The sequence below is a fragment of the Mesocricetus auratus genome, unplaced genomic scaffold (genome assembly GCF_017639785.1).
Source record: "Mesocricetus auratus isolate SY011 unplaced genomic scaffold, BCM_Maur_2.0 Super-Scaffold_100009, whole genome shotgun sequence".
NCBI classification, from domain to species: Eukaryota; Metazoa; Chordata; class Mammalia; order Rodentia; family Cricetidae; genus Mesocricetus; species Mesocricetus auratus.
In genome coordinates this window covers 27837383-27856834 of record NW_024429193.1, presented here as the reverse complement: position 1 = coordinate 27856834, position 19452 = coordinate 27837383, and the positions used below count along the sequence as shown (strand labels likewise).

The following is a 19452-nucleotide window of genomic DNA, read 5'->3' as shown; positions in this document are numbered from 1 at the left end:
CAAACAAAACAGGATACCAGAGTATAAACATGGAACTTCTCCACAGTGAGATTTTTTTGCTGGAATTCCTTAAAATTTGCTACAGAATGTGAATAGATGTCCATTCAATAACAATAGTAATAATAATAATAATAGACCATACTGATGCCCTTTAAGTCTTTACATTGATCCCCATAGCCACCTAACAGGCATTTACCAAAGTCCGTATTTATAAAATGGTGATTATGAAGCAGAATTACACATTTATGCATTAGGGCGTTCTAGAGACAAAACCAACATCAATGAACTAAATGGGTGGGTGAGTCAGTAGTTAGATAGATTGTGTGTGTGTCTGTGTGTGTGTGTGTGTGTGTGTGTGTGTATGTGTGTGTGTCTAAGGAAGGGGTTTATTAGGAGAATTGTCTCATGTGATTACAGAGGTAAAGATGTCCCACAGAAGCCGGCTATACACAAGCTAGAAGGATCCTAGTAGCCTGCCTCTGTCCAGGTCTGAAGGTTTCCCAATCATGGAAGCTTGGTACAGAAACTGCTGGGCAGATGTTAAGCTCTGAGATACCGTGTTTGCCTGGTACTGGTCTTACCATCAGCACAGAAGACTGACCGTGGTGTCATGAGTAGGAAGAGGTGTTCCAGAGGGACAGACACTGCTTGTCTGTCCTCTGCCTTTGTTCTATCCATCCCTAAGCCACATGGGCAACGATTACATATTTTCGGGGTAACCCTTCCCCACTTGGTCCACTGGCCAATGTGTAATCTCCTCTGAAAACACCCTGATAAAAACAATAAGACTGCTTAAGCAGCTCCATGAATGCTCTTTAACCTAGCCAAGATAGCACCAAAAGTTAACAATCTCAGATGGTTTTGTGTATGAAACATGGTTGTTCATGTTCCGAGATTAACATAGTACTGGCATGTTGTAAATTAGCGGTGGCTCTCTGTTTACCTCCATTTTATCAAACTCCCTATTCTTCTCCAAGAACAGCCATGGAGAGGCTGCTATTTACCTGTTTTGCAATTTGTGACAGGGTGAACGTGGAGAGGCAGGGCCTCCTGGAAGAGGTGAACGAGGGGATCCTGGAGCCCCAGGACCAAAGGTCAGTTATTCATATATTGGAAAGGAGCATTCTTTAGTTTGGGAGTGCTCACCTCTTGCTGTAGAATATGCAGCTTACTCTTCAACAGATACTAAAGTAACCCAAATTACAAACACCTCATTGAAATGTACTCTGATAGTTATTGATTTTGCAGTTTGACTTTTCTTGTTTACTCTGTGCAGCTCAGTGAAGAAATTTAATAATGTATCTGAATATAAAGGGAGAGTTTCTGTCGTGTTACAAACTATCACACAATGTGTTTTACAGCCAGCTGAGAAAAACCTCATTGCTGAGTGCTCTGTTCATTTCCATGGTAACTTAATGGAGTAGAACACCTTCCAAAATATTAGAGCTAAGGACTTACTTGCCTATGCAATCTCTATTTACCTAAACATTGTACAAACTAACATGGTTGTACTCTTCTCTAATAGCCAACCTCTCTTGGAGACAGGAGTGATGTAGTCTCTTGTGAAAAAGAAGTCTAAGCATAGAAGCACTGTTGAGACTCCTAAGAGTCACTTTCAGAGCTCTCCCCAGCCACTGATGGAAAACAATCTTGGAGTCATAATGGATAGAGGTTGGCAGAGAACAGGGAGTGAGTTCCTGCTGCAGCAATGTGTATTCTGTGTGTTATGATAACAGTACAGACAGCACTGTGTCGGACAGTTAAGATAAAGTGTGTCCATGATCCTCTTCATTCTGAGATGCTGTTCTTATCTTCCTGTCACTCTTTTTCTCATCTTCACTCTCTTACAATAGGGGAAACAAGGTGAATCAGGAGCTAGAGGCCCAAAGGGGTCAAAGGTTAGTAACCAATAACCATTTTGATGTGACTTCAGGCCTTCAAGATACGTGTCTTTTGCCTTTTCCACAAAGAATCCTGTTGTAGATGAAGCCTGTCCTTCAGGGCTTACATTCAGTTTGTCCCTGTGATTCTATCAAAGCTTTTTTTTCCTTGTTTTTATTTGCTCTTATCCTTCAGGCTATTCTTATTTTCCTTTTTTATTAGGCTACTGTTTTAAGTGTGTGTATGTGTGTGTGTCTGTGTGTGTGTGTTTTGCTGTGTGCCACGACACACGTGTTGAGGTCAGAGGATAACTTGTGGGAGTTGGTTCTCTCTGTCCACCCTTGGGATCTGGAGATGGATCTCTAGTTGTTAGGCTTGGTGGCAAGTGCCTCTGCCTGCTGAGCTGTTCGCCAGCCACCTTCACGCTGTTCTTTAAGAAAGGGTATGTGTCCTGTTTCCTGAGATTAGCTTTTTCGGGAAAACAGACAGTTTATGAATTGTATGCTCTTAACTTTCATTATCTTTGTTGACAAATGTTCTTGTTGTACTTTGGTTTGTTATGTAACTCCATTTAGAGAGTTCGACTATCACCCTAGGACTAGAACATGGCTCAGTGAGTAAAACTGCTTACTGTACAAGGAGAGGCTCTGAGTTTGAATCCCCAGAACCCACAAGATAACTCAGGCATCTGTAATACCTGTACTCCTTCCTGCAAGAGGATAGGAGGAAAGACAAGGGACTCTCCCAGAAGCTAGCCTGCCTTACCACTGTGGAAATCACCAACGAAAGAAACCCTGTTTCAAATTGAGTGGAAGGTGACAGGCACTGACTCCCGAGGTTGTGCTCCGACCTCCACACTCTCTGTGATACAATGCAGACACATGCACACAATTAAATAATAATAAAAATAAAGTGTCATCCCCAATAGCAAAGTTACCCATTTGTCATGATGCTTATACTATCTGAAATAACATGTATACAGTGTCTTAAAATGCTGTTAGTTAATAACAGGGAGAAGTACAAAATGGGACTAGAGATTAGAGGCCATTAATTCCCTATTCATGGTGAAGTTAATTGTTATGACCCATATTACTAGTATAACATGCATGAGAAAAATTGTAACCCCCTTTCTCCTTATCATCATTGGTCCTTACTCACTTCATATGTAAAGAAACAGATGTTTTGAGTTTCATATAGAAAAGGGGTTTCTAGTTTTAAACTGTTTTAAATAACCTTTAAATATACACAGATTTTAATAGTTTCCACTACTTGTCATTTTAGATTTCTGATCATTTGGAGAGCACAGTCTATTCTTGATGTCTCAGTGGGTGGGGTTATGACACCATAAATAAAACTCCAGAGATGATTTCATTTTACTTTGAAACAGTAAAGGGGAAGAGGCAGAAAGGTGAGGACAGAGAGAAGGGGAGAGCTGAGACAAAGGAAGTCTGGCCAACCTGGTCTAGCTCGCTGCTGTCAACTTTAGTAGTGTTAAAGTAGCTACTGTCATCAGAGGGAGCTCTAGCCTCTGACTGTAAATTCCCATTCTCCCTAGAATGATCTCTCTATTCCTTCCTGTCCCTATTATCTGTATTTTCTTCTGTGAGGCCAGATGCCACAGTGGCTTGTCCCTTTTCCCTTAATTCAAAATCCCCTCAAAAGAAAACAACCCTGCTCAGTCGAGATAAATGTTACTTTGGGGCCTTAGAAATCACTCACTTTGCTTTTGCAAATCCTAGCCAGAGTACATAGCCTGTCTGATTGTTCAGCATACCCTGTGTTCTGAGGAAGACATTTACCTACCCATCAATGGCATCCATAGGAGATGTTTACAATGGTGGTGGTGGCTGCTTCATATGTCTGCCGTTCGTGTTTAAAGTCATGCTGTGGAGTACAAATAGCTGGTTAGATGTAATGGATGTCTACATCAGTGGCCTTGCTGCTAATTTGTGATTTTCTTTTTTCATGGGCAAAGGGTGATCGTGGAGACAAAGGGGACTCTGGAGCTATGGGACCACGGGTGAGTATTCCTCTTGTATTAAGCTCAGATTTAAGATTATGATGGTGTGACTGTAAGAATCATCTGAATGGACAGTGTCCAATCAAGGTCATTAGTGGTAGAAGTGATATTCCCACTGCTAGCCTCCTCCTTGCTCTTCATTTTTTTATTTAAGAGCAGGTCATGTAGAGGTTCTTACCATAGAATAAACTTAATTCTGGGGAAAAAGTAGTATAAAGCCACAGAAACTCAGCTAATGAGACATCTATTTTTTAGTTAAGGCAATAGTCCATATATTTATACTCTTTAGAAAAGTCAAAGAACAGCTGGGCATTGGTGGCACATGCCTTTAATCCCAGCACTCGGGAGTCAGAGGCAGGTGGATCTCTGTGAGTTCAAGGCCAGCCTGGTCTACAGAGAGAGTTCCAGGACAACCTCCAAAACAATACAGAGAAACCCTGTCTTGAAAAAAAAGAAAGAAAAGAAAAAAGAAAGAAAGAAACGTCAGAGAACCTCGACACAGGCCATGGAAAGTGTGCAGCAGATATGGGTAGAATAGAAGTCTAGACTGTGTAGAGACATTGTGTGTTCTTGCTGGGGGGTGTATATTTGTGGGTATATAGTATTCTTGGCTTCCACTTCCTCTATTTTTGGATAAGTTGGGGAATATGGATAAGATTCTTACTGAGGAAGGCAAGCATTTCCTACAGAACATGGTTCATCATTGCTCTCTTCTTAGGGAATGAGGAAGCAACCTCTGATTTGTAAATGAATAGAAGGAGGTTTGGGGTTGCCATAATAAATGCAATCAATTATACTCTGCAAGGCACAAAGATTACTTGTGTCCTTGGAGTCAGTTTCACATCTGCCATAGACAGAAAGTTAGACATGGCCCATCTCCCTTACAATATGAACAGAATTTAAACATAGTATTCTGAAACGTACTTGCACCACAGTGAGGAAATGAACACGGAGGGCGTGAGCTACTCCACTTTTGCCATCATCTTGTAGACTAGTCTAACACTCATGACCTTCCCTTGCTTTGCTTTTTGTCACAGGGTCCACCTGGGCAAAAGGGAGATCCAGGAGCTACCGAGATCATAGACTACAATGGCAACCTCCACGAGGCCTTACAGGCAAGTGACTATTCTCTGCCCTAAGACACATGGAGAATGACACACACAGATAAGTGTATTGGTTTTCTGTTGCTGAGATAAAATAGCAGGCCCAAAAACAACTTACGGAAGAAAGAGTTTATTTTATCTTATGGTTTAAGAAGGTTAGAGTTCGTAGTGGTATCAAGGCACGGCATCAGGAGTAGGAAGCTGAGGGCTCACATTTTCACTGAAAACGCGGAGCAGAGAGCAAACTGGAAGTGGAGCAAGGCTATGAACTCTCAAAGCCCGCCCCCGTTGACGTATTTCCTCCAGCAAGGCCCGCCCCCATAGACGTACTTCCTCCAGCAAGGCAGCAGCACCTCCCCAAACAGAATCACCAACTGGGGACTAGGTGTTCACATACCTGAGCCTATAGAAAATGTCCTCACTCACATCACCACAGTGGGTCCATGTGACTCGTCAATTAGTTCTCTATTTCACCACGCTGAACAGGAACTGCTTGAGTTCAGATTTCAACTGTCTTTCTTACCAGAGAGGTGACCTGGCTGGTTCTCTCACTTCTGTGAGCCTCTGTTTCTCCATATTTGAAATGAAGATACTAGCGGTATCCACCTCACTGGGTTGTTGATAGCAAATGGCTAAATGTATGACCCTTTCTATGTTTATACACGTACATTATAGTGTCTGTCGTCACCCGGTGGTGATCTTCAGGTGAAGTCGGTCATAATCGCCACTCTTGACTTTGCCGTAGCATTTATACCAAACTACCTTCCTTTCAAAAAGCATTTTGCTTTATGTGGCCTTCTGCTCTAGTTTCCTTCATTCCTTCCCTCTAGTGGAGCCATTCTATTTTGGCACTTCACACCTTTTATCCATCCTGACACTTTATTGCTAGCCAAGTCTCTGATCTTTCCTTTAGTAGAACGGTTACTCCCTCTGTGTTGTAGCAAGTTGCTTCCTAGCAGTTCTGTGACTTCTGGGGTCCAGTCTGTGGATGGCTCCAGCCATTTGGAAGAGTTCCTCCGTGGCTGCATGCTTTTCTTACTGACTTCTACAAACACACTTAGTTCTGCTGGGTGTTTTCTCACCTACCCGATGACTCACCTTATCAACTAACTGCTAGCATTTGATGACACCATACTTCTTCCTGTTGCTCAGAACAGATGGTTTAGAGGCACCTTACAACTGTTATTAGTCCTTTTTACAATGTTATACCAGGAGCTTTCTCAAAACACATCTCAACACTACTCATTCTCTCCATGCCCAAATATTCATCCACATCCTGTTTATTCCCTAACACTGTACCAATCCTGTGGCCAAGCTGCCTCCCAGGCGTCTCTTGGCCCTTCTAATCTAACAGGTATATGTCTCTAAGGCTAATTTTTCATAAGCTGTCATTACTTTGATTGCTCTAATTTGCTCAAATATCTTCATGAGTCCTTGTAGCCTACCCAATCAAGACAAATTCCTCTATCTGACATCAGTTAAGGCTCTACAGTGCTGTCTTTTCTGCCAAGATATTCCTTTATTTCCTATGACATAGTCATTCTTACCATATCTCTACAAATCTCTTTCACCTGGGATCATCCCATTATTTTTCCTTTCTTTTGTTCATTGAGTCCAATCCATAAACTCACTGCTGTCACCAGCTGAGTTCACCCTCAAAGTCCACACATGAGAAGTCAGGGACCAATATTATGACATATGATTATTCTCTAATCACATAATTGGTTTTAGTTTTTCCATTACCATGTTATAAGTCTCTTGGTAACAGAAATTATGTCTTATGTTTATATTGCCTGGGCTTATAAATGTGCAATGAACAGTTAGCATTTAGTGGTTGGATGAATGTTATTATTTTTATGTACAAGCTGTTTCTTCATTTAAAAACAAACTAGATACTTTAACAAGTCCTTCTATTTTATTCCTATTTTAATGTTTCTATCCTCATGGTTTCACCATTGTGGTCTAGTTTTCATAGACCTATACTTATACGTCCTATTTGGACACATGTGGATTGGATAATATATTCATCCAACTGCCTAATTTAGCATCCCTCCCTCATTGCAAGTGGCTTAAACATAAACAGTAACCTTGGGGTTATTGTCAAAATCTTGAGCCAATTTTCTAAATGTTCCGCTTTCCCCTTACAAGTTGATAATTATATATGGAGGGTCAGAGACAAGGAACAGGCAGGGTTTTGGGGGGGGACCTAAAATGTTTTTTAAATTCTTATACAGTAAAAACAGGGACATCTCTTAAACTTTATTAACAATGTTATACATTCCTCTTAAACTACTTCCAGTTGCCCTATAAGCCTCATCTTCACCTGTAAAAGGTGGTCCAGTTACTTTCTGTGCTGTGTAGACTTACTGACTTAAAAAAATGTAGAGGAGAACTTTTAGCTTATAGTCCCAGTAGGATGGTGTCCATCATGGTAGACACGGTGATAGACAACAAAGGTATGGAAGCAAGAGCAGGATGACAGCTCTGCGTGTTATGCCCATATACAGGAAGCAGAGAGAGAGCAGGGATAAGGATGGGCTGGGCTTGGTTATAAACCCTCAAAGCCTACATCTAGTGGTGTACTTCCTCCTAAAGGTTCTGTGACCTTCCCAAACAGTGCCACCACTGGGGACCAAGCATTAAAATACATCAACCCATAGGGGACATTTCTCATCCAAACTATCATCAAGGATCTCCCACTCTCTATCCTTCCAAGAAATGCTCCCATGGCTTTTTCTGCAATGTTTTGAAGTGTTTTTTAAAGCATCTTTTGCATGAACAGGCATATGGGCCATGCTTATACTGAAGTGGACATTTCTGTTTCATTCTTCCCTCTACCACTTAATGATTTTCCTAAAATGGCCCAGCTCCAATCTATGCTTCACTGACCTTGTCTGCAAAATGGGGTGGATGTTTTTTGTGAGAGCTCGTAAAATACAGTGTTATCCTTAGGGTAGTTTTTAGGAGCTCCTGAGCACTTTTTACTCAAGTTCCTGAAAGCACTGTATTTTTTTGGAAAATAAATCTGACAGCTGTTCCAGAAATGAAAAGATACACACTTCCAGTGTCTTTTCTTCTTTTTTTCACCTCAAGTGCTATATGGCTGTAAACAGTATCCAGTTAGTATCCATCACAGTCAATGATTTTATACCATCTCCAAACCCAATGATATATTACTGTTGGGTCAGCCATATGCCATGTTCATAAAGAGCTTAGAGTCATTTTTCAGTTGAAGGCTGAAAAGAAGGATGCCATCATTCTCCTGACTTTGTACTCTGGAGGACTAAGAGTCTTCAATAAGATAAATCAACTAAGAGTCTCTAATGAGATTAATGAGATCAGTCAATTAAATCAGGAAGGCATTAGTGGGAGAAGAGCTGATAAACACTTATTCTCCTCAATTTCTAACCAATGATGCTTATTTCATTATTATGCCCTTTACAAAACATTTTTTCTAACACTCTAGAATCACTCCATGGATATGAATGTATTACAGTTACAGTATCACATTAGAATTATGTTATTCTGCAAAATAGTTCAGATTATGAAAAAGATATTAAGACTAGTTTAAGTAATGTCTCTGTATCCGATATCCAGTGTGGGAGATAAAATAGTTGAAGCACTCTGCATATTATATACCTAAGATATTTGGCATTCTGAATTCTGTATTTATAGTTTTCATCCACTCTTTTGTAGTTAAATGATCAACAAAATTTGAAGTTGTATGACAAACTGCTGATTATAGCCTTTTGACTGAAGCTAAAGTTATGGAGTGAAATAAAAAATTAACATATCTCATTATAAAAAAAGAATTTATTTCAACTGCTGACCCATCTTCTCTTTCTGTCCATTACTTCTCCAGAATTCCCAGTCTTGTCTTCCCCACAATGAAATGTCCACATTTCCAATGTTGACATGTGCTATCCACGTTCTTGGTTTCAAATGACTCCTTTGTGTCTATTCTGTTGGAAAGGTAGTTAAATTATGTTGGGCCATAGAATAGATGTTGTGGTTTATGTAAGTGTTGCCTTAGACTTTTATTTTGATTCAAGGTGGCTACAGATTCATAATTAACAATAAAACATCTGTTTCCTAGGTCAGATTTAAATTTTTTATCACTAACACTGCCTTTATTGTCGTAATGATTCTTTTTATGTGCTTAAGATACATTTGCATCATTCCCCCTTGTCCCCCCTACACCCCTCAAATTCACAGCCTCCTCTTCTTTATTAACTTTTATTGTTACATATAAAGGAATGGGTATGAATACAGCCTGTTGATCCCTTGGTATAGGACAACCATTTAGGGGATGCAGGCAGAGTTTTTCATCGTAACCACCGATCAGCTCTGTCTGAGCTGCTCCCAAGTAACCACAGAGACTTAATAATAGTTGTAAATGCTTGGCTGATAGCTTAGACCTGTTACTAACTAGTTCTTACAACTTTAATTAACCCATATCGCTATGTTCTGCTATGTAGCTCAATACCTTATCTCAGTATGGCATATTTATCTTCTCCTTCCTCTGTATCTTGCTGGCAACTCCTGAGACTCCACTCTTCTTCTCCCCAGAATCCTCCTAATCTGGCTCTCGCACCCCATCCTGTCCAGCCACAGGCCAGTCAGCTCTTTATTAACCAGAGAGAGCAATACAGTGTACAAGGATTCTTCTACAGCAGGGGTATATCCCTAGGGAATACTAATTATTTCTCTCTTAGAAGTTGTTCATTGCTTGCTTCACCTAGGAGTGGAAGGCCCTGAGATATTTCTCCCTTCAACATTGACATGTCAACTATTGGAATTCTCAGGTCTTGTTCAGGCAGTAATACTCTGGACATTTTACAAGTGTAGCTTCCCTTGTCATATCTAGAAGGAGTAGTTTCACAGACTTTCCAGGTCCTCTGCCTCTTAGACACTTTCCATCCCCTCTTTCTAGATGTCTGCTGACCCTTAAGGTGAAAGAGTTGTACTACACATGTATCAGTTTGGGCTGAGCGCCCTCCCTCCCCCTCTCCCCCACCCCCCAACCCCCCACCCTACCCCACCCCCACCCCATCATGGCCAGTTGATCTCTGCAATTTGACACGTTGTGGCTTTCTGTAATGGTCTCCTGCTTCTGTAAAAGGGACTTAATCTCCCATCATTATGCAAAGGGAAGAAGAATAGCGTATAATTTGTACCGGATTTTCATACAAACTTCCCAAAGGAGTCATAAAGCCCAAGACTGACATTTACTGTGCGCTCCCACCTCCCATCTCAGATCCCTTCTCACTGGAGTATCTCCATCACTTCCAAAATCTCTGGCCTTCACATCAGGACAAGCACTCACACGGGAGCCCTGCCTGGATGATGTAGCTTTTACATTGAAGAGTCCACTTATACAGCAGCTCTGTCAACAGCACATGACTGCTTCCAGGGGGAGGTCAAGGTGTTATGCTGGTGAACCTGGCTGACTTTTGTGACCACTTGCTCCTTTCTGGAAACTTTACAATTTTGAGGTCTCTCAAACAGTTATTAGTACATTATTTCAACTTCTTCTGTTAGTTCATTTGCCACTAATGATATTTTTATTATGCAGCTCATTATTTTAAAAGAAATGTTGTTAGCATTAACTTTTTTAAGAAAAAGGACAAACAAGACATGTTTATGTAACGGTGTGAATACAATTATATAAATATAATATGTATTATATAATATATATATTTAAAACTTTCTTAGAAAATCTGAGATAATTCAAATTGTAAAACTGCTTACCTTCATAAAATTTTGTAATTCAGCTTTCTAGTTAAAAATACGACACATGATTGAAGGACAATGGTGAAGAAATTCTTTTTACTCTGTCATTTCCTTGTCTTAGTAAATGACTCATTTATATCAAAGGAACAAAACAACTTTCTCAAGACTATAAATGCAATTGTTGTGCCTAGGAAAACCTCTCTAAAATAGCGTAAGCATTGCCTTGTATTGTATAGATCTGGTGACATAAAATTCTGGATGCATATAAAAACTTGCTCTTAGTTTATTGACATTTTGCCTTTGTCTCGGCAACATCAGACATTTTTACTGCATTATCTAAAGCTATAATCACATCAACTGCTTTTATTATGCAATACAAACTTGAATCATTAACATGTATAAGCATGGTGGTTTTTTAAGGGAAGTTAGGAACTGTGTCACTAAAGAGTCATAGAAATATTTAAAGTAAAATAGATACAGTTCAGGTTATTTTTTACAACAACAATAGTAAAAATGGCAACAAAGTTTTGAATCAGAGATTGGATTGCAATGATGGAACACATGGTGGGGTGTTAAGACCAGACCCTCAAGTTTCCATAACATTAGACAATACCTCTCTATAATCAAAAGACCTGAATGGAAAATGATTACTTTCTGATGTTCCAATAAGCCAGATAGAGCTCTTAGCATAAGATATAAACTATAAGCCAGGAGTTGGTGGCGCACACCTTTAATTCCAGCAGTAGGATCTCTGTGAATTCAAGGCCAGCCTGATCTACAAAGCTACACAGAGAAACCCTGTCTGGAAAAACAAACAAACAAAAAGATGTAAACTATAAACTATTAAATACAAAACATAATCACAAAGTAGGAATCATGTTTTCAAAGTCCATGCTTTGAAACAATAAGCTGGATTAGTTCAATTTCACTTTCTTTGGTTAAAGCACATGGTGGGGGAGTCAATTATAATGTAAAAAATAAGTTACAGAGTAAGGGAAGAAAGATATTTCACTTTTCCCTATTGAAAATCCTATCTAGAATGGATTTACCACTGGCAAATTTTACAATTAGTCTGACCAACCTTTAGCATACAGATTCTTAACAATATAATTTTTAATTGTGTCCATCTTAAAATTCAGGCAAATGAAAATTTGTTTTCTTACAATTTTAAAAAAAATTCTAAAAATGCTTTCAATTCCTTTACAAGTCTGTTGTATTGAAGATAGAACAGTACGTTCACCGTAGTGTCTGTTACTTGAAAGACATTTAACTTGTCAAAACATATTTTAGAAGTAGATTTTTTTCAGAAATCTGTCACTATTTTGAAACACAAAATAGGTAACTCTTGTCTTTGTTGATCCATTTTCCCAACAGAGGATTACTACCTTAACTGTCACGGTAACTCTTTTGCATGATCTCTGTGGTTTGTGACTTTGAATTTCATAGGGTTGCATGCAGGTCAAGATAGTACTAATGTAGCAATTGGTTTTATCTGGTGTTTATGTTTATATTATTAACCTTTTAAAACATGTGACTTAATTAAATTACTGTCTGTTCTGTGGGAAAGTTCAGAAAAAGTTACTGCTTTTTTTCTTAGGACTTTAAACTCCTGTTAATAAGATAGCTTAGAAACCAAAGCCTTGGCAGAGCATGGTGGCACATGCCCTTAATCCCAATACTCTCAGGCAGAGACAAGTTCAAAGCCAGCCTGGTCTACATGGGGCAGCCGGGACTACATAGATAGACGCTGTCTCAAAAAAAAAAAAAAAAAAAAAAAAGGAAGGAAAAGAAAGAAGGAATGAAAGAGAAGAAACCAAAGTCTTTGAAGTAGATGGTTAATGAGGGAGGGAGGGGTGACATCAGGCAGGTAATTTATCACAAGAAGTTGTGTGCAGAACAGCGGCAGCAATTGTCAACCGTTTCATTGAATCAAAAGCTTTTTTTGTAGCATGGTGACTTGAAGAGTGTACTGATAGTTCAGAACTCAGTTTGGCAGTTTTTGTCATCATGTAACTGATGACATATTAAACATTGAAAATCAGTATCTAGACATCTCTAATTATGATAGAAATGGTGGGGCTATGTGGTGTGCTTGTTATTTTTAAAGCCTGAAATGTTAACATGTACACTTGCTGCATTTGACAACTGTGTCTTGTCTTGATTCAGGGCCCCCCTGGACCTCCTGGACCTCAAGGACTACAAGGGCCAAAGGTTATCCTCCCTTCCTTGTTTCCCTTTACCACATGCAATGTGGAGATGCTGTGTTAAGAATGTATGTCTTGCAAAGTACTAGAGAAGCAAGGCCAGAAATGCTGTTTCAGAAGTTGAGGAAACGGTATTGGAACCTCAGCTAAAGGAAGAGGGAGAACTGGGGAGGAAGAGAGCAAAATGAGGAAAGAATGGAGAGAAATGCTGAGTGGCACAAACTTAGGAAGGATCACTGGGAAAAGTACAGAGTATTAAAAGTACGAGTTCCCCAGAAATTATAAATGTAAAGAAACCCTCAACGTGGCCTATGGGACCCGGTCAACATTCAGACAGACGAGGATTGAAGGCAGTTTACTCTTGTCACTAAGAAAGACCCTTTCTTCTAATTCTCTCCTAAGAGAAGAACAAGGAGAACCTTCCCATGATGCATTCCTTCATAAATGACTGGCAGGGTTCGGAGCCATTCTCGAGACACGTTTTACACGCCTTCTCTTTATCACCTGTATTCAGACTTTTCTGCCACACATTTTATCGAATGAAGCAAGCTGACCACAAACGGCACAATCTGAAATTTCCTTGATTATATATCATCTTTATTGGTGGTTTTAGCTTTATCCCTCCAAACTAAAGCTTCATTGTTCAACCATGTCTGAGCAATTAGCACATGTCCAGGGATCCTGGCTTTTCAGAACTGAGCTACACGTGTTGAAATATGACTTTCGTCAGTGAATTCTTGTAGGAGATTCAAGTGGTTTCAAAATTCACTTTTCATTTATGTTTCTTAAGTTGGTTTATTTGCTGTGCCTATCGTACATACACACATTCAAGCACAAATTAGCTTTTGCACTTTCTCTGGATACTTAAAAATAAATGTCCAGTGTATAGAGAGATTTATTTCTCTATTAAAGGACTACAAAATAAAATATGACTGAGGTCCTTGTCTTTGTGAGATGTATTTGGGGCATAGATCCTAATTTCCAAAATATTTTTTGTGTAACACAAGCAAGTTCCACATATAACATTAACTATGGTATGGGACTTTTTAACAATTCTCTGCATAGTCTTGTCCCTGAAATCATAGCACAAATACACAACAGTCACACAGTGTACTTCTTTCTCTCTGGCGAGCATTCTTCCTGGACCTCTTTCCTTAACAGTTTGATGAGCTGAGCTAGACATAGAAGGAACTCTGGGAATTCTCTTTTCCTTTGTGTAGTGTCACTTCAGATGAGATTTCCTGCTTTCTCTCCTCTCAAAACTAAATCTCAAGAACCAGAATTTTCTCCAAAGCTAACTATGTGCTTCATTTCCCACAAAGCCCAAAAGCTCCTATGGTTTCTCTACAACTCTGAGGCCTAGAACAGGCTCCATGCTTTGATACAAAGAAATACAAAGGACTACCCAGCTAACAAGGCTGCCTCACCAAACCTTCCATCCCTCTTCTTCTGTAACCACTTGTTAATTCAATTGTCCAGGAGGTAATTATGAGCCTTCACTCTCTGGTAATGGTTTTGAATCTGCAAAAATACCAGGAAGAGGTTTAACCATGATCTTAGAACCCAGGGCGTGAAACAGTCACCCAAAGGCATGATCGCTAATAGAGTAAGCTCTCTGATTGAGAGTATGTAGGGTAAGGGCTAGGGTGTGATGGCTAGGTGGTTAAGAGCATTGGCTTCTCTTCCAGAGGACCCAGATTCCATTCCCAGCACCCATGCGGTGGCTCACAACCATTTCTAACTCCAGGCTCAGAGAATCTGACACACTCTTCTGGCCTCTGGGAGTACCATACACACACAGCACAAAGACACTTATGCAGGCAAAATGCACACAAAAATAAATCTATTTCTAAAAAGTGTGTGGGGTGGATAGGCATAGGAATTCCTATTTAAGTCTGGAAGTCCAAGATGGGTTTGAGTTGAAACTAAAGACAGACAGAGAGATGGCAACCATATGGAAATCTGTTCCTGTGGTAACAGAGAGGCATCAAATCCCTCCTCACTACCTGCCAATTCGCCATCCTGTTCACCATACTGTCATCTTCTGCCCACCCATCCTCGTGTCTTAGCACTAATACCATTTTATATGTTTCCATTAATCTGTCCTTGAGAAAGTTGGGATGATTGAGGTGAGTGTGTCTGTCACTATAAGATAGCGCGGCATACCCGGAGGCAAGTATAGGACACGTTCTCACATCTGGACTCATGGTCTCAGACTGATGGTAGTCTGTTCACTTGGCATTCCTCCTTCCAGTGTCAAATAAGAGGCTTTTTAATGTTTTACACATGAAAAAACTCTTACAGACCACATTTGAATGATGGAGAATCTGTGAGTCTTGTTCTTTTAGCCTCCCTGGTCCACATTTATAAAGGTAGCAAGCAGTTCAACAAAGCTGCAGTGATTGGACTAGAGTGTTGACAGATATCCAGACTCAGAATGAAGACGGCGTTCAGCCGGGTGCATCCGACCACAGCAGACTTGTTTGTGGCAAAATAAACATTGCTACTGCCACAAAGAGCCGGAAATCCGAACTGAGGGAAGGCCTTTTTTATTTCACTGGTTTGAAACCACAAGATCCTACCTTCCTTAAACACTGGGAAATCTCAGGTTTCATGCTGTGGCCTACAGCTCTTAAAGTTTTTACCAGGAAAGGGAGCTCTAGCGGATGGGACACTGTGGTTTATACTATCCCCAAACAACCCTTCCTAGAAAACACAGCCTCTGAGCTGCACCTGGGAAACCCCTCTGCGGGGGGCTTGATCACACCCAGAATCCTCTTCACACTTTATACAGGGTGGAAATTGGGGGCTTGTAATATTGGGAGACAGCTCAGTGGTATAAAACAATGCTTTGCTTTTCAAAAGACTGATGTTCAGTTACCTTTCAAATCTGAAAGATGGCTAAACATGTATTGTTTAAATAATCTCTAGCATGTTGTTTACATTTGTTTTAAATTAAACATCTTCCATCTAAAAAATCTCTGTGTTCCCAGTCTGTCAAACCTTCTAATAAATCATTCTATTAAAAGTCCATTTATTTCATTTCTGACATAGCATAGGAAATGGAATGGGTCTGAAAGCCACTTTGTGTGGATTAAGATATCTGATTTATTAGATCCTCCAGCAAAGTTTTCCTGGGCAGGGCACACCCACGGCCATCATGAATGTTCCACATTATGCCAGTTAAAACATGGCTATAAATTTACCAAACTCTGCCTTTTAGTCCTTCTTAGTCCGACAGTTATGCTTTGATTGTTACTGAAAATTAGAGAATCTATACCGATTCCTTCCTTAATTAATGCAGTCATAGAAGTGTTGCTGTAGAATGTGGTCAGTCATTAAACTGTACATGACCAATGGAAGAAAAGAAAAAGCAGCAGATAGTTGCTACATATGAGTACTATTACATGCAATTCTCAAGAAAGATCATCCTTCGCTTAGCTTAGATATATGTACTGTACCACCATATTCTTGGGTTAAAGTGCATTTGCTAAAACTGCACTTGTATCAACTAGCGTGGCTTCTGTAGCAGTGATAAATGCAGGCAAGTTCTTTCTTTTTATTCTACCAGGGTGAGCAAGGATCTCCAGGAATTCCAGGAGTTGATGGAGAACAGGTAATTTTCAAAGATATGCACCATTACTTAAAGCGCCATTATTGATCACTACTTTTATTATAGGCTTAAAGCCAAAAGTCTTGTCTTTTGCTATTTGATGTACCCTTTCTTTTTTTCCCATGGTTTGTTTCACCTGAAATCTAGAAATGTAATTGGTTTTAAACCAGATATAAATCTTGTTAGCAGAATGTAAAGCTATGTGTTACTTAAGTTTTGTGTTGATACCATGACCTGTCAATCTGCCTCAACAGATTCTAATAGACTCTGAAATCACTACTCCAGTAAGAACAGCTTTGGGTTTGGGTTTTGGGGGTTTTGTTTTGGTTTGATTGGGTTTTTTAGGTGAATATAAGGAATTAAATATCAAAATCAATAGCCATAGTTTTCATAGATAGCATTACCTATCCACAGTCATTTGATAATGTGTCCTTTTTCTGTATAATGATTTCCCCTGATTTTCAAGACCTTTTGGAAAACTAGACAGAAAGTGAGGCACTGCAGCCTCACCCGGTAAAGCTCTGCACACTAAAGTTTTGCACACTATAGCAGTATCTTTCAGAGTGTCCTCGACACAGAAGCTGCTGAAGTTTCTGCAAAATTCCGATAGAAATACATTAGGTTCTGCAGGTGCATATCGTCTCTGTTGTGTGTCCTTTTCTTTAAACATGTCTTACTTTTAAAAATTCAACATAAATAAAAACAGTCCCTCGGCTGGACTTGGCATGTCGGCTGTGGCTTGGCATCCCTGCCTTTTAAGGATTTTACTAAGAGAATGCAGACAGCATTAGGAATCAAACCACAAGGATTAGTTTCAAAATCTTTGAGGTTATATGGACTTCTATTATTTTCTCAAGAAATGACTCAAGGGATGGAAAGATAGGGCTTGTTAGTTGAAGGCACATATTGCTCTTGCCGAGGACCTGGGTTTGGTTCCCTACATCCACACCACCTGTCACTCAAGTTCCATGGTGCCAGATGCCCCTTTACGGCCCCCACAGGCACCACCATACATGTGGCACACATCATCATGTTCAGGCCCACACACAGAATAAAAAGGAAAAATACAGTTGAATATGCTTAAGAAATAGCTTGAATCAATGAATAAGGAATCAATGAAATTCTTGATTTGGTGTACTAAATCAAACATATACTCTTCAGGAGAAAGTATTAAACAAAAAAATACTTACCTTTAGGAGAAGAGTTATTTTTAATAACAAAGTTGGATATTAAAGTCATATAATGTCACATTAAATATTATAAAAAGATAAGTTAGTCAATTTGCCATGTCAATCAGAGATCACATTAATGATAACCTTTCTCCTTTGTTAGTAATTAAAGATAACAAATTAGACTTGTATGGTGATGTACCAAATGTGTCTAAATATACAGTAAGTACAGTAGCTAGGATTTCTTTACCATAGTATTTGCAAGGTCCTGTTCTCCCACTAAGCCTATCAGATTAGCCTTGTTGCTTTTCTCTGTCCCAAGATCCCTAAAACCAACTGACCTCCTAAGTAAACAGCAAGACATATTTATCTTTGCTGGTACTTCCCCACTCCCCCGTATATGATTCTGAACTCAGTAGAAAGCTAGTTAACAAACTAATATGTGTTCTTGTCCTTAAGATGAATCCCCTACTATAGTAACCATGACCATCTGGTCATATTGCCACAAGGTTGCTAGGATGAAAATGCTTAAAAATATTAATTAATTTCAATGTTAGTGTTCCATAACTCACATTTGTTAGCATTCAAAACCCACACATCTATTTTCTCATTCTAAACGAACAGTAATTACATTTGGCTCACCATGTGGAGATGTCATGAGAACCAAACAGGAACAAGCTGAGAGTTTTAAAGCATTGATTGCACATTGGTGCTGGAAACTGATGACAGCTAGAACTTATACACACAACAAAGAGGAGGGAATGACTGTGTGGAAATGGGAACCTTTCCTTGGATCTTTGCTATTATAACACTAAATCCTGGTTCAAATGTTTTCTGTACTGTTAAGAATTACGGTCATTACATTGTCTTCTGGACTGGTAGGATACAATTAGTTGCCAAGCAAATTTATGAAACCAGGAGAAACAATGCCAAAACCTGAGTTCATGTTTTTCATATTTAAATGGTCTATAGAACTTAATCCTATTACATGGGGAAATATTATTGATCCAGTGTAGAAGACTGTTAAAAGAAAATACCTGAAAACAAAAGTTATAGTCCTCTCAGCTTGCACCCACCTCTTGGCAGATTTATCTGAATTCCATTGGCCCCAGAATGTGCCTACCAGGATGTCACTACTCTTCTCACATGCAAACTCTATCACTTGTAGGGACTCAAAGGCTCAAAGGGTGATGTGGGGGACCCAGGTATGCCAGGTGAAAAAGGAGGAATTGGACTTCCTGGATTGCCGGTATGTTCACGCTCTATGATGTGCTTTTATGGTATGTTCAAGCTCTATGATGTGCCCTTACGGTATGTTCAAGCTCTATGATGTTCCCTCATGGTATGTTCATGCTCTATGACATGCTCCTATGGTATGTTCATGCTGTAAGACATGCTCTTACCAAAATGAATGACTAGGAAAGAATTATATTCTCAACTGTACTCCCAGCCAGGGATTTCCAAATTGTTTTTAATTTTTGAAATAACTTGAAGTATTGTTGCTTAGTTTTTCCAAGTGGGACACTAAAGTATAGCCACATCAATTAAAAAAGCAAGTATGTTTGGTTTCTTTTTCCCGGATTAATTTGTTTAGAAGATACTAAAGCAAATAGAATTGGCCATTTGAATTTAATATGTATAGTCAAGTAATTATCATAAAGTGAGCTACAATAAAGAAATAAACAAACATAAAACTTTAGAATCATTAAAGAACAGATTAGTCTGTATA

General features: G+C 39.4%; 1 protein-coding gene across 8 annotated transcripts in view; it reads left to right on the top strand.

The window, feature by feature from the left end:
• The window catches only part of Col25a1 (collagen type XXV alpha 1 chain), a 376783-nt gene that overhangs the window by 325583 nt on the left and 31748 nt on the right, over positions 1–19452 (top strand). For 7 of the 8 annotated variants that reach the window (XM_021234540.2, XM_021234538.2, XM_021234532.2 and 4 more), the window contains exons 20-27: positions 1026–1094; positions 1854–1898; positions 3857–3901; positions 4939–5016; positions 12112–12135; positions 12904–12948; positions 16513–16557; positions 18892–18972. In XM_021234540.2, coding sequence (XP_021090199.1) covers positions 1026–1094; positions 1854–1898; positions 3857–3901; positions 4939–5016; positions 12112–12135; positions 12904–12948; positions 16513–16557; positions 18892–18972 — 432 coding nt within the window. The remainder of the gene's footprint in view (positions 1–1025; positions 1095–1853; positions 1899–3856; positions 3902–4938; positions 5017–12111; positions 12136–12903; positions 12949–16512; positions 16558–18891; positions 18973–19452) is intronic. The other variant, XM_040751789.1, reaches the window with a different exon arrangement.